The 15393-nt window shown below is 56.7% G+C and overlaps 1 protein-coding gene across 2 annotated transcripts in view; it reads right to left on the bottom strand.

The window, feature by feature from the left end:
* Positions 1-13060, bottom strand: part of NOTCH3 (notch receptor 3) — a 38357-nt gene extending 25297 nt beyond the window's left edge. Inside the window, exons 1-15 of one of the 2 annotated variants that reach the window (XM_069589205.1) lie at positions 12835-13060; positions 10158-10236; positions 6587-6729; positions 6169-6507; positions 5959-6081; positions 5648-5881; positions 4599-4754; positions 4324-4509; positions 3607-3720; positions 3261-3374; positions 2241-2474; positions 2010-2120; positions 1334-1526; positions 1106-1257; positions 771-884 (exon numbers count right to left, since the gene is read on the bottom strand). In XM_069589205.1, coding sequence (XP_069445306.1) covers positions 771-884; positions 1106-1257; positions 1334-1526; positions 2010-2120; positions 2241-2474; positions 3261-3374; positions 3607-3720; positions 4324-4509; positions 4599-4754; positions 5648-5881; positions 5959-6081; positions 6169-6507; positions 6587-6729; positions 10158-10236; positions 12835-12955 — 2413 coding nt within the window. In that variant the 5' untranslated portion in view covers positions 12956-13060. Of the gene's footprint in view, positions 1-770; positions 885-1105; positions 1258-1333; positions 1527-2009; positions 2121-2240; positions 2475-3260; positions 3375-3606; positions 3721-4323; positions 4510-4598; positions 4755-5647; positions 5882-5958; positions 6082-6168; positions 6508-6586; positions 6730-7893; positions 7911-10157; positions 10237-12834 lie in introns of those variants that run through there. The other variant, XM_069589206.1, reaches the window with a different exon arrangement.
* Positions 13061-15393: the final 2333 nt, after the last annotated feature.

The raw sequence follows: 15393 nt of genomic DNA, 5'->3' as shown, positions 1-15393 counted from the left end.
GAAGAATGTGATTCTGTGATTGAGGTCTGCTCCTCCAGGCTCTCCCCAAACTCAGCCTGAATTCTAGATTCTCAAGACCTTATCAAACCAAAACCAGTCACTCGTAAAGGAAATCAACCCTGAATACTTATTGGAAGGACTGAAGCTGAAGCCGAACCAATACTTTGGCCACCTGATGCTAAGAGCCAACTCACTGCAAAAGACCCTGATGCTGGGAAAGACTGAGGGCAGCAGGAGAAGGGGACAACAGAGGCTGAGATGGGAAGTTGTATGGCATCACTGCTCAATCGACGTGAATTTGAGCAGACTCCGGGAGATGGTGAAGGACAGGGAAGCCTGGCATGCTGCCCCCCATGGGGTCAAAAGAGTCAGACATGCCTTAGCAACTAAACAATGAACAACACAGCCCATATCCCTTCCTCTTCTCCTGAACTGACTACACAGGCTGCAGTGTCTGTGTCTAGTTCTGTTCCTTCCCAGAGGAGGCTCCCTTAAAAGGCAGAACCAGGGGACTTCCCTGTTGGTGCAATGGCTAAGACTCTGTGCTTCCAATGCAGGAGGCCTGGGTTCAATCCCTGGTCAGGAAACTAGATTCCACATGCTGCAACTAAGACGCAGTACAGCCAAATAAATAATAAATAATTTACTGAAAAAAAAATTTTTTTAAGGCAGAGCCAGTGGGGGGTGGACTCCTTCTCTGGGTCCCCAGCATCACCCAGTATGGAGTAAGTTGCAGAGGAGGTGACAGAGAGAAGCAGCAACTGGTATACCTTGCCAACCAGGGGTGCAGGAGCAGACAGCCAGCTGGCCAGGAGCAGACTCACAGTAGCCCCCATGCTCACAGGGATTCGGGGTGCAGGGGGATAGCAGCTCACACTGATGGCCTGTAGTGGGCAGGCAGAGTGAGAGAGTCTTGAGAGATTCCTTGTTCCCTTCTCCCCGCAAGGTCCCCACCTTGATACCCACCTCCCAAGCTCCTGTGTAAGAGTGGAAAGGAAAAGAAAAAAGAGGCAAATGCAGAGAAGGAAGAGAGAATGAAGCAGAAAGGAAATAAGAAGGAAGAAGGAAGGAAGAGGCCCTGGGGAGGGAAGGTGGAGACACGCACCCTGGATACCAGGGGGACAGGTGCAGCGGAAGCCCATTCCATCACTGGTGCAGGTGCCGCCTGCCCGGCAGGGATGGGATTCACAGGCATCTCGAGTGAGGCTCTGACTGCACTGAGGGCCACTCCAGCCAGGTTCACACACACAGCGGAACCTGGAGAGGGAGGCAGTCAGGGCTGGCAGGAGGGTAGGGAATCTGTGGGGGTCAGGGATCTAGGGAGAGACCTCACCCTCCAGGCGCATCGTGGCAGACGCCATGACTGCAGGGTTCCTGGGCACAAGGATGGCTTGGGGGAAGGCAGAGTGGGGGCAGGGAGCCAGGTGGGCAGAGGCATCGGAAGCCATTTTCACCATCCACGCAGGAGGCTCCCTCGCCGCAGGGGTTGGACGCACACTCGTTGATCTCCACGTTGCAGAGGGGCCCTGGGGAGCAGGTAGGCAACCTCGTCCCGGGACAAGGATAGTGGAGCTAACCAGGGAAGGGCAACCTTGCCCCATTTAGCACAGTCACACCCTTGAGCAAGGACCATCTCATTTACTTCATAACGCATCAGCTCTTGTGCAAATTAGGACAGCCACCTCCACAACCCAGAGATACCTCGCCCCAGATCACCCTTGCCCCCAAACTTATATGAAGTCACTTTCATTTCCACCAAGGATTGCCTTGGCCCCACTCAGAAACACCTCAATCTCTGAGTCTGAACACCTTCACGGACATACCAGGATAATCTTGAACCAACATGGGGATACATGCCAATGAGAGAAAGAAAAAAATCTCAGGGCAAAGCATGGACAATCCCTAAGTACAAGCACGTGCAAAGAGAGGGGCAAAACCCGGCCAGGAAAGATAGATGATTTCACCCTCACTCTATAAAGACCCCGTTTCCATGGCAGCCACTTGCCCACCTGTGAATCCAGGCTGGCAGACACAGTCATAGCGGTTGATGCCGTCCCGGCAGACTCCAAAGGTGCAGGGGTTGCTAGCACAATCATCAGTGTTCACCTCACAGTTCACACCTGGGGAAGGGGAACATGTCTGGGATTGCCACCACCGTGACCTGCCAGAAACACCACTCCTGAACCCTCTGTGTCCCATCAGATGTACTATTCCTGTCCCAGCCCAGCCCTTGGCCCCACCTGTGGTGCCAGGAGGGCAGCGGCAGAGGTATTTGTCCACCAGGTCTAGGCATTTGCCCCCGTGTCGGCAAGGCTGGCTTCGACATTCATCCACCTGGCTTTCACAGCGCATGCCGGTATAGCCCGGGGCACAGGCGCACGAGAAACTGGCAATGCCGTCCACACAGCGCCCGTGGTGGCAAGGGTCTGGCGAGCAGTCATCCACGTTGCGCTCACACACCGTGCCCTCAAAGCCTGCGGGGGACAGAGGGTCAGGCTCCGCCCACTGGCCAAGGTCCTGCCCACAGCCATGGCCTCTGCCCAATCTTAACTCAGCTCTCCCTCAAGCCCGGCCCATTGAGCCAATAGGAGGTGGGCTCAGTTCAGGCTCCGCCCCTGGCTGGCCTCCAGAGGCCATCCAGCGGCAGGCTCCAAGACTTGTCCCTGGCCAGGACCATACCAGTCAAATTACACCCCTAGCGAGCCCCTGCTTCCAATCCTTACACCGTCAGCCCTGATTTGCTTCTCCCTCCCCTGGAGATGCGGACACATGGGAGGTTCCTGGGCTTCCCAGGTGGTTCAGTGGGTAAAGAATCCGCCTGCAATGCAGGAGAGATGAGTTCGATCCCTGGGTAGGGAAGGTCCCCTGGAGGAGAGCATGGCAACACATTCCAGTATTCTTGCCTGTAGAATCCCATGGACAGAGGAGCCTTGTGGGCTACAATCCATTGGCTGGCAAAGAGTGGACACAACTGAAGTGACGCAGGACAGTACTGGAGGTTCCTGGGAGTAGAGGGGGTTGGACGGGGTCCCTCCAATCCAGTGCACATCTATCCTGCCAGATCCTTTGGGCCCACCCCCTAGTCTTACCTCTGCTTATGTCCAGGATTGGCTCCTCCTCCTGGCTCTTTCATTGGTCCTGCTCCGGGCCTCCCTTGCAGCAGCTCTGCCCCCAACTTTCCCCCAGGCGTATTATTGGCCCTTTTCCCCCACTAGCCCCGCCTCCAGATTCCTGCAGTCTTGTCATTGGCCCACCCTCACCCTCCGCGCAGCGGCACTCGTAGCCATCTGGCTGGTCCACACACTTGGCACCGTTCCGGCAGGGTGTGCTGGCGCACTCATCCACGTCTAGCTGACACATGGCCCCGCTGAAGCCTGGAGCGGGGAATGTGAGATAAACAGAGACCCAAGCAGGGTCAGAGCAGTCACCCCTCACCAGTGCTGCCTGGTTTGGGTGGAAAGCCCATTTACTTTTAAATTAACTTCCGTATTTTTCATAAGGTGGTATCTGCTATAAAGGAAGCCACTAACACGATGTTATAAGCTCCCATCCTGGAGTCTTTGCCCCAGAAAGTCTTTCTCAGGCTCCCTGGCCCAGAGTCCTCACCCGAGGGGCACGTGCAGCTGAAGCCATTGACTCTGTCCTTGCAGACCCCACCGTTAACACACGGGCTGCTCTGACACTCATCCATGTCCACCTCACAATAGGTGCCTGTGAAACCTGGAGGGATTGAGGGAGGGGGATTACAGCAATGAGGGTTTAGCTTCTGGTCTGAAGGGAGAGCAAAAGGGGACATACCCTGCTTCCCTTGAGCCTTGGCCTTGCCCCGCAACCCATCCCTAGATTCAGTTTTCAGACTCAGGCTGGATCTTCATTCAGTGTGGCCCCAACTGGTTCAGGCTTAAGAGACTCCACGTGGGCTTCTCTTCAGACCACCTCCTTCCTTCTTCAGACTATACCTCTTCCCAGCTCCCAGCCTAGGGTCCACCATAGCCTTGTGCCCAACCTCAATCCCACCCCAGCATCAGTGCATCTCTGTCTGCAGTCTCCACTTTGACCTCCACTCCAGACCCTGGTCCTGCCCTCATGTCATTCCCATCCCACAGTGCCATCCTGAGGAACAGACTCCACTCCCAGGCCATCTGAGGTTCTACTGACTCCATCGGACCATGCCCCAGACTCTGCTCTGGCTCCACCTCCACCTCATCCCCGCTTTAGCCTCTTACCTTTCCAGTTCTATCTGCTCTAGGCCCCTCTGCCTGAAGGCTTTTCTTGCCCCACCTCTCAGCCTCAGGCCCCGCCCCAGCCACGCCCACCACACACCTGCCATGCAGATGCAGGTGAACTGGCCTATGCGGTCCAGACACGTGGCCTGGTTGCGGCAGGGACCGGAGAGGCATTCATTGACATCGGTCTCACAGCGCGGGCCGGTGTAGCCACGGCCGCACTGGCACAGGAATGAGCCCTGTGTGTTCACACACCGGCCCAGGTGCTCACAAGGATTGGCACCTGCAAGGTGGAGTCACAGTCAGGGTGGGTGTGGGTGGCCGAGGAGCAGCCTCTCCCCTCCTTCCCTACCCTCAGACTGTGCCCCTCACCAATGGAACACTCATCCACGTCCTGGTCGCACGCTCCACCTGTGAAACCCGGTGGACAGGTGCAGATGGCCCGGCCATTCACTGGGTTAGTGTCACAGATGGCATCCTCGTGACAGGGGTTGCTGACACAAGCATCGTCCAGATGACACAAAAGTCCTGGGAAAGAGTAAACAGAGGTCAAGGGAAGACCATCCCCTGGCTCTGCCCAAAGGTCCCACGTCCCTGAACACTGTAGTGTTTGGGGTTTTTTTATTTGTTTTTATTAACCAGCAGTGTATTTAGAGGGCTTCCCAAGTGGCGTTAGTGGTAAAGAATCTGCCTGCCAATGCAGGAGACATAAGAGATGCAGGTTCCATCCCTGGGTTGGGAAGATCCCCTGGAGGAGGGCATGACAACCCACTCCAGTATTCTCTCCTGGAGAATCCCATGGACAGGGGAGCCTGGCAGGGCTGCAATTCATAAGCAACCTAGCATGCACACACATATTTAGTAGCTATTCTCCCCCAATCATTTATTTAAAATTTAAACATACAGAAGAGTTTATTCATATACCCACCACCTAGAGTCAACTATTGTTAACTTTATTTTTTCTGAACCATTTGAAAATAAGTTGGAAACATCCACATATTGTTTTTTAAATCTACTGACTCTTTTCATGATTCTAAGAAGGTCCTAGCACTAAGTCTTTGCCTCTGCAGTACCCTCTGCCTGACATATGCTGCCCTCTACTCCAAGTCTCCCTCCCAAACATCTTCTCTGATCTTTGCCACTCCCAAAAATCCCCTCTCCTTCTGAGTCACAGTTTAGCTCTCCATTCTTGTGACTTCTTCCCTGGATTGTCTGCCCTCCCAGGCCTCTGCCAGGCTTATCCTTCACCCCAAACCCAGCTTCTAGCATAAGCATTAAGCATATGCTTAATTAATTAAGAACAATATGTTTAATTATGCTTCTAGCATAGCATAAGTCTGATTCAAGTCAGACTCCATCCTTGGCCCCACTCAAGAGCCATCAATGGCTCTCTGCTGCCTTCAGGGAAAAAAGTCACTCACCAGTTTTGCCCATGGGGCAGGCACAGTAAAAAGAGGCCACACGGTCATGGCAAGTGGCCCCGTGGAAGCACACAGCTGTGGCACAGTCATCAATATTCTGACTGCAGCTCTCGCCCGTCCAGCCATTGACACACACACAACTGTGGCCACCCAGTGTGTTGAAGCAGGTGCCCCCGTTGTGGCAAGCGTTGGGCTGCAGCTGACACTCGTCCACGTCCTCCGTACAGAACTGGCCTATGGCACACAGACGCATCAGTCCGGTTACCGGGCGCATGCCCATCCAAGGGCTTCTCTCAGGTCCCACTGCTCACCTGTCCACTCAGGAGGGCACTGGCAGTTGTAGGTGTTGACACCGTCCACGCACGTCCCCCCATTTAGACACCGGTGCCCTGGACAGTCATCCACATTCACTTCACAGTTCTGGCCCTCAAACCCTAGTGTGGAGCACAAGGATGGTCACTACCAGGCGGGCCTGCTGTCCCCCCACCTCTGCTGCCTCCCCCTGGGTACAGCTCCCTCACCAGGAAGGCAGGCACAGTCATAGGTGAGGTCGCCGCTCTGTCTACAGGTGCCCCCGTTACGGCACGGGGAGGGAGCACAGGGCGCCGCGGGGCTCTCACACAGTGGCCCAGTGTAGCCACCTGGGCACTGGCAGCGGAAGGAGCCAGGCGTGTTGAGGCAGGTGCCACCGTGGCGGCAGGGCCCACCCATCCGGCATTCATCCACATCACTGCGGCAGCTGCGGCCCTGGTAGCCAGGTGGGCAGGAGCACAGGTAGCGGCCATCGGAGCCCACCGAGCAGCGGGCACCATGGGCACAGGGGCTGCTGAGGCAGGGGTCTGGCAGGGAGCAGTCGGGGCCTGCCAGGAACCAGAAACGGTGAGCCCAGGGCGACCACACCCTTGCCTGCTTTCAGCTCCCTTCCAGACCCTCCTTTACCTCGGAAGCCCCGGGGACAGCGGCAGGTGAACCGGGCAGTCCCCGCCACCACCGAGCTCTGGCAGACACCACGGCCAGCACAGGGGCCAGAATGGCAGGGGTCTTCCAGCTGACACCGTTCACCCACCCAGCCTGGTGGGCACCTGTGGACAGAGACGACTCGGTGGGGAAAGTCAGGGCAGAACAGCCCAGAACATGAGAGACACACCAGACAGACCAGAAACACACAGGTAAACAAACACACAGACACATTCATCCATGCAACAGTTTCCCTGAGCATACCTACTATGTTCTCAGCAATGGGAGTACAGCGTGCGTGCTGCCACTTCAATCATGCCCAACTCTTTGCAACCCCATGGACTGGCTGGCTCCTCCATCTATGGGATTCTCCAGGCAAGAAAACTGGAGCAGGTCGCCATGCCCTCCTCCAGGGGATCTTCCCAACCCAGAAACTGAACCCACACATCTCTTAAGTCTCCTGTATTGGCAAGTGGGTTCTTTACCACTAGCGCTACCTGAGAAGACCCCTGCCATTCTGGCCCCTGTGCTGGCCGTGGTGTTTACAGCAGCAAACACAATTAAAGTGGTCCCTACCCTCTTGATGTTCATAGCCAGGTCTGGCAAAGAGAAGATGTACAAATAATGAATGGGTAAGCAACATGCCGGGGGAGGGGGGGAAGAGTAGTTCAGCCCATGGGGACCATGAAGGATGCAGCTGGGTAGAGTGGTGGCCCCAGAAAAATTATGTCCATGACCGAGAACCTGTGACTGTGACCTGATTTGGAAAAAGGAATGTAATTAATGATGTAATTAAATGACGGATGTCTGGATGAGACCATCCTGATTATCCAAGTTGGCCCTAAACTGAGTGACAACTGTCCTTACAAGAGAAAGGTGAAGACTTCTGGCCTCCAAAACTGCGAGAATAAATTTTTGTTGTTTTAAACCACCCAGTTTGTGGCCATCTGTTCCACAGCCACAAGAAACTAAAACACAGGATAAAGAGGACAGAGGGATGGGGGTGGGGGAAAGGCAACTATGTTTTCACAGACAAAGTGAGGGAAAAAAAGAAGACTGTGTGGGAAAAGAGAGTGAGGGAGGGGGCCATGGGCCTGTGGGGGCAAGAGTAGAGGAAACGGCAAATGCAAAAGGCCTCACGTTCCAGACGACAACCACCCAGGCGCACACAGACGGGCAGAACCCCCAAATGTACCAGACGAGAGGGACACACTAACACGACGCACTGGGCTGGCAAATACTCAGACACCAACCCACAGCCTCATTCACCAATACGGACTAACTCTCACATGCCAGACAGGCGGACCTCCACAAAGCCTCAGTTCCTTTCCTGGGGGCACAGAGACCCCTTCCTTCCTTCCGTTGCGGCGAGGAGGTGGCCACCAATGCTGGCGCCCCCTGTTGGGAGAAGGTCCTTCAGCCTCCAGGCCCCTCCAAACCCACCAAGGCCACCTTGAGAGTGAAGGTACAGACGGGCGCTGGTCTTAAGACTAGAAACCTCCAGAGTGGGGTCAGAGGGAGGGACTTGGACCGGCCCCCGACGCTACCCGTCCCTCTCCTGTGTTCCTCCCTCTGGCCTGTCCCGGTCGCTTGGGGCTAAGCTTAAGTAGCTGACTCAGTCCTTAGCGTCACCCACAAGATTCCCCCCACCCCAGCCCCCAGCGAAACAAGTTGGGGCACGGGCGGGTGCAGAGGGAGAACCCAGTTCCCAAACCCCCTCCCCAAAAATCCGCAGGGCAAGGACCGCCGCCAAGACTGCGCGCCGGGAGGGGGCGTGCTGCGCTGGGCGCCGAGCACCGCGGGCTCTTCCTCCCGCGACCACTCGCGCGCGCACGGCAGGCAGGGCGTGGCCGCTCGGTCCCCTCCCGGCGCCCCCGGCGGGTTCCCACGCTCTGTGCCCCGCGCCCCTGCCGACTGGTCGGGCTGGTTCTCGGCTGCCCGCGCCCCGCCCAATCGCCTGGGCTTCACCGGAGACCGCTGGGGGAGGGAGAGTGGGGGTGGCGGGGAGCATGGACTTGGTTTGGGGGACTGGCTGGGAAGAGGTGATGACTAGGAGATAGACTAGGGTTTGAGAGACTATGAGAGTTGGAGGCTCCATGGAGCGGTGACAGACTGCGGGGTCCACGAAAGGACTTTGAAATAGACTTGGGATGGGCGGGGGGTGGGGGGGTTGGCGTGGGGAGAGGTTCCCACGGCTCAGCTCTGGAGACTAAGCCCAGCGCTCCGATCCGGGCGATCCGGGCTCCGGGCGGCCGCGCGGGCCGGTGATTCACCTGTCGGGGGGGGCGGGGCAGCCGGGGGCGCATTCACCTGTCGGCAGCTTTCCAGGCGCGGGGTCCCAGAGCGCAGGCGCCCGGTCCCACAACTCCGCCTCTCAGGTGAGTAGCGCCAGGTGAGGTCACACTTTCCCCCCTATTCCCACCATCCCAACCCGAGGAACCCGCTCTACCAGGCTGAGACACTCCCCCCCCCATCCAGGTGAGTCAAAGTGCCTGTGTAACTTCAAAGGGTCTCTGAAGTCACCCCAGACCCACCCAGCTTGAGCTGGACACACAAGTTGCTGAATAAATGGATGCATTTAATGACTCGACCAATGGCTACTGGGTGACCTGCTATTATTAATGATGATATTATAAAAGGAACCAAGCATTTTCCCATAACCTCAGAGGTTTCTCCTTATGGCACCTATTTTCCACATCTCTACCATTAATAATAATAAAAAAATACCATTTATTGAGCACTTACTGTATGCCTGACACTATGCTGATTTCACTCTTTATCTTTACAATCAACTCCATAAAGGAGAGAACTGTTATTGCTCTATATTCCGGATGCAAAAATGAGGCTCAGAGAGCTCAAAGCACTTGCTCAAGGTTATCCCAGAGCCCAGAATTCAAATTGATCTCTGTGTGCCTCTGCTCAGCAATTTCCCAGGCCCTGCCCTGCTTTCCCAACCCTCTGCCTTTCCTTGTACTTTCCAACAACTGCATTGGGGGGGACTTTGGTCACAAGTCAGGCAGAAGGACCGTATTTTACAGATCAATGAGGTTCAGAGAGGGGAAGTGACGCACTCAAGGTCACACAGAAAGTAAGTGGCAGAGCAGGGTTCCTGTGGCCCCACCACTAAATCTTGAGCTGTGGGAAGGTGCAGGTGCTATACCCACTACTGCCAAACCACTGTCACTAGTCCCCGAAAATCTGTTGATTGAATAATTATCTGTCCATCAGGGGATTTACACAAGACTGCAGGCAGCAGTGAATTCTGTGTAGTTGGCATTAGTGGGCCCATTTTCCAGACCGGGACACTGAGGCTTAAAAAGTCAGACCATCAGCAACATGATATGGGATTTGAACCCCAGCCAGGCAGACTCCAGAGCCTCTACTCTTAGCTCTGCTCCATTCAAAGGGGAAACAAGAGGTTGCCCAAGCCACACACTTGAAGGAAGTGGTGGAAGCATCTATGGTGCACACAGAGGCAGGGGGAGAAGACAGACCGCCTCCCCACGCGCCTCCCCACACGGGGCCCACTGATGGCTCAGAGCCAGGCACTCACAGGCAGGCAGCCTCCCGGGAGGGCAGCTGGGTGCAGCGACCTCCGTTCACACACGGGCTTCCGTCCAGGCAAGGGGGGGCTGGGTGGGGGTGAAGGAAGGTAGGGGTGTCAGGCAGGCACCCAGGAACCCCAGCCTAGATTGAGACTCCGTCCTTTGCTCCCTCAGGCAACAGCTGCACCAGGCTGGGGGCGTCTCTGCGAGTGCAGGGAGCCCCCCCCATTCCCAGTTCCCACGGCCCCCCGCCCCGGCCCCAGCTGTTGGGGCTGCAGCTGTCACTGCCTACTCGAGCCCTGGGAACCACAAGGCAGGGGCAGGCAGGAGGAGGGGCCGACTTGTGCCAGATGTGGGGGCTCAGAAGCTGCCAGAATGGGGGGGCAGGAAGTGGGGGTGCTGCGAGGGTTGAAGGGAGGTCTGGGACTTTGTGCCCAGATCCCGAGGTTGGGGGGGCAGGGGTGGGGAGTCCTGGGGCCCCGGGTCTTCCTTCTGTTGATGCTGGGCATCTACTCCAACTAGGCAGGCCTACGTGCTAGTTCTGGGGAGATATGCCAGGGCATGAATGAATGCCATGTGCAGCCAGCAACTGGGCATTACAGGGACGGAATCTGTGTTGAGGGAGGGGCAGCTGGCACAGCTGACCTGTTCAGCATCCTCACCCCTAAGGACTGTGTCTCTCTGCGGTGTGGCACAGTCTAACTGTCCTGTCGGATGGGTCAGGGGTGTGGCGGGGAGCGAGTTAGTGGGGCCTTGTGTGAGCCAGCAGGTGTGGGGCCGCTTGTGCATGTGTGCCTGTGTGTGTAAGTAGGGGAGAAAGAAAGGGAGAGGAAGAAGATGAGAAAAACAGACAGACATAAAAGAAGGAAACTAGAAGCAGACAGACACAGAGACGAGATCTAGAAAGACAGAGACAGAGTTTAAAACAAAGAGAGAGAATGAGATAAACTGGACATGCAAATGCATTAAACATGGCTTCTGTCCCCTTCAAGGCATGAGCAGCCAGGACACTATTACCCAGACAGGAGCCCAGGGGTGTTTGTGAACTCACGCTGGGGGCCACATGACACGAGGCATGGGCCTTACTGAGCAGTGGGCCCTGTGGGCCATGTGTGTGTCTGCATGGCCTGCACGGATGTAGAGATGTTCGTAGGCTGAAACGTTGTTGTGTCTATGCATGTGAAGTATGTATCTGGGTATATAGCTGTGGGTCTGTGTGTGACTTGTATGTGCATGGGTGAGTCTGGGTATGGGTTGGATGTGCCAGTTTACCTGCATGTGTCAGCTGGGTGTAGGCATGTCCTTGCATCTGTCTATATGCATCTGAGTGTGTGCAGACAGTGTGAGGCCTTGGGCTGGTGGTGCAGGGTATGTATGAACATGTGTGATTGTATGAGCATGTGTGAGCTATGAATGTCTGTGTCTTGTGTGAGCTGGGTGTGCACGTGTGCAGGTGTACCCTATGTGTGTGTGTGCACACACATACACATCTGCATCTCCACATGTGTGATCCAAGATTGTGTGTCCTGTGAGTGTGTGACAGGCCATGTGTGCCTGCCGGCTGGCCTCTTGGGGCGGCTGCTCCTGCCCACTCCTGCCCCATCTGCCCGCCCAGGGCTGGGCTGGGCTGGGGAGACCTGTTTTCTCCCCACCCCTCCCTGGGCTGAGCCCCACAGCAGCGTCCAGAGACCCAGGGCCAGGGCCACTGGGCTCGCGTCCCTCCCCTGCCGGCCAGGCCTCCCTTGGCTGGGGGTGCGCCCCAGCAGCCCCGGTCCGGCCCCGCTGCAGTCCCCGCTTTGTCTGGCAAAGAAAGCGCGAGGCTGCCGGGGGGGAGGGGGTGTCTAGACGGCGCGGCCATTGTCCCAGGCGGGGGAGGGGAAGAGTAGGGAGGGGGAGGGGCGGGGGGCTACCCGGGCCCGCTGGGGAGGGGGTCGGGTTGCTGGGAGGGGGCGCTGGAGCGGGAGAGGAGCACGTGGGCTCGCGCCCCCTGCCCTCCCCTCCCTTCCCCAGGCGGGGACTGGGTCCCGGGACGCCGTCCGGTCCAAGCAGCCGGGGGAGGGAGCGGGGCCGCGGGCGGGGGAAGGGGCGCTGGCGCCTCTATGGTTCCAGCTCTGGCTCCGGTTCCGGGTCTTGCCGCGCTCCGGCCTGGGAAGTTTTCTCCGAGTTGAGAGCTCCGAGAACTTCGCGCCCCCTCCGGCCCCCAGCCCTGCCAGACCTGCCCCGGGTGTGTGTATGGGGAGGGGGAGCTTTTATGCCAGGGGTCCCCGACCTGGGGATACTTGGATTCCAATCGTGACCTTCCCAGGGCTCTAGACAGGCATTGTTGGTGAGAGAGCCCCAGATTCTTGGTTATTCGCCGCCGCCCCCCCACTCCCCCGCTAATCTTGATCCGCTCACCTCCAGCTCCCAGTCCCGAGCTCCACGGTCCCTTCATTCCCAGCCCACATCTCTCCCGGGGCCCCAGTTCCTCCGGTCTCTGGGGTCCTGCCTCGCCCCCACTCTCAATTCGGAGTCCCTGCCCCCGGCTCCTGCGCTCCCTGCCCCTGCGCTCTGGTCCCTTATTCCCAGGGACCGCGCCCCCACCCACCCCTCACCAAGTCTCATACTCGGGGAGGCCTTGCACTCCATCCTTCCCCTTCCCCCACCCACTCACCCCATCCCGCCCTCGGGGTCCCGGCCCCTCACCTGCAGCCCCCGGCCCCGCTAGCAGCAGCAATAAGGGCAGCGTCCGCACGGACGGCAGGGGTGGTGGCGGCGACATCGGGCGACGGCGGCTGGGGCGGCGGCCCCGGGGCCCCGGCCCCATGGCGGCCGGCCGCGACCCTCCCTCCTCCCACCTCTCTCCTCCCTTCTCCCTCCTTCCCGGGGCTCCGGGCGCGTCCGGGGCCAGCCTCCGCGCAGCCAACTTCGCTGAAGTGAGACGGCCCTGCCGCCCCGCCCCCAACCCTGGGCGGCTCGCCCCGCCCCAGGGCCGGCCCAGAGCTCCCCCGCCCCCGGCCCGGCCTCCTGGGGTCCCTGCCCACCCTCCACCCACACAGCCTGGGACCCGAAGACCCTCTCGGAAACTCTGGCCAGCGGGCCCAACCCACGGTGTGAGACACACCCAACTTCCTGAACATCTCCCTCCTCCCCAAAACACATCCAGAGCCCGAGACACACACGGAGCCGGGCACAAACAAGACACTCCCCTACCCGCCGCCTCCCGCCACCCCCCAGCTCCGACACCCCGAAACTGAAACCAGGCACGTCCTGCAAGGCTCCTGAATACACAGCCAGGATGCACAAATGCAGAGGCGTGCGCAGAGCTTCCTGGGGGACTCTTAATATCTGAAATATTCACAACTCTAAACTCAGGCCCTCTCAGACCTAAGCCTTGGGCGATTTTTGCAGCCTCGGACCTCGGACACAGGCTAGGAGTCTCAAGTGTGCTACTAGACACCCACATCCCGTCTTATTCCCAGCGCTCCCTGAAAGTAACCCCTTCCTCAATATCCAAAGGTCCACCCCACCCCATAGCCTACACAGCTTTCCTGCTCAGCCAATCTTGCTCAGTTTCATCCAACTGCCTTTTCCAGAATCACTCATGCTGAAAAACAACCACCCTGCAGTGAGCTCTGTCCCTGTGGCAAGAACGGGGACTCTGGAAAGGCCCCAAGACCAGCCTAGAGAAGCCCCCAATCTGGGGAAGAAAAAACCAGACTCCAGCACTGCGGACTTAGGGTTGGGCCAGAGGGAGGGACACAGAAGAGAAGCTGGCGAGAATTCTGCTTGGGGGAAGGGGGTCACTTATTCATTCATTCATTTATTCAATAAGTAGGTATAAAGCTCAAGCTCTATGTCTGGCGTTGTTTCAGCGGCTGGGAATACACCTCCCCTGCCCTCTCCAGGAGAGAGCTTCCCTGAGAAGGGTTCAGTGGGGGCTCAGCCCAGAACTGAAAGAAAGACATTTCAGGAGAGGGACAGTTTTGCAAACAGAGGAAGGGGACAAGTCAAGTAGGGAAGGAGGGGCGAGTGGGCAGGTCAGGGGTCACCCTGGCCCTGAGGAGGAGAAGAAAGAAGCCAGGCTGACCTGTAGGTGTTGAGCACGGTGATGAGGCTGTAGTGAGGAGGAATGGGTTGGGGGTGAGGTGCTGAAACCCAGGAGTCTGAGGTTCACCCATGAGGCAGCTGAGCACTGGGGCTAAGCACGGGGGTACCAGGGTGAGAGACAGTCACCTGGGCACCCCAGAGATCTTGGAGCAATTTTAAAACTTCATTTAGAAATAATTTAAAATGCAATTTCCATAGGCCCTTTATCCAGCTTCACCAACTCAGCCTACACTTTGCCAAATTTACTTTATAATTATTGTTGTTGTTCAGTCACTAAGTCATGTCGGACTCTTTGTGACCCCCTGGACTGCAGCACGACAGGCTTCACTATCTCCTGGAATTTGCTCAAACTCATGTCCGTTGAGTCAGCGATGCCATCCAACTAGCTCATCCGCTGTCACTCCCTTCTCCTTTTGCAAACTTCAGTCTTTCCCAGCATCAGGGTCTTTTCCAAAGTATTGAAAAAGAGTTGGCTCTTCGCATCAGGTGGCCAAAGTATTGGAGCTTCAGCATCCCAGCATCCCCTTCCAATGAATATTCAAGGTTGATTTCCTTTAGGATTGACTGGTTTGATCTCTTTGCTGTCCAAGAGACTCTCAAGAATCTTCTCTAGCACCCCAATTTGAAAGCATCAGTTCTTCAGTGCTCAGCCTTCTTTATGGTCCAACTCTCACATCTGTACATGACTACTGGAAAAACCATAGTTTTGAAGAAATTATAATAATTTTTAATCATCTATAATATGTAAGATATTATATAATATATGTATTTGAGAGCAGAGCTTCCCAGATGGGTGGTAAAGAACCCACCTGCCAAGAGCAGGAGACATAAGAGGTGCAGTTTCAATCCCTGGGTCAGGAAGATCCCCTGGACAAGGGCATAGCAAGCCACTCCAGTCTTCATGCCTGGAGAATCCCATGGACAGAGGAGCCTGGTGGGCTACAGTCCATGGGGTCACAAAGAGTCGGACACAACTGAAGCGACTTAGCACGCACACGTATTTGAAAGCAAGATGTGGCTATGATGTTCCTTTGCCCCTCACATCATCACTGTATGTTTCCTCAGATCGAGGGCATTCTCTTATATAAACACACGACAGTTTTCACCATACGGACAGTTTTTGGTTTCCCCAGTTATATCCCCTATAGCATGTTT

Source organism: Ovis canadensis, chromosome 5 (genome assembly GCF_042477335.2).
Source record: "Ovis canadensis isolate MfBH-ARS-UI-01 breed Bighorn chromosome 5, ARS-UI_OviCan_v2, whole genome shotgun sequence".
Taxonomy (NCBI): Eukaryota; Metazoa; Chordata; class Mammalia; order Artiodactyla; family Bovidae; genus Ovis; species Ovis canadensis.
Note: the sequence above shows the minus strand (reverse complement) of the source record. Positions and strands in the feature narration are given on the sequence as shown.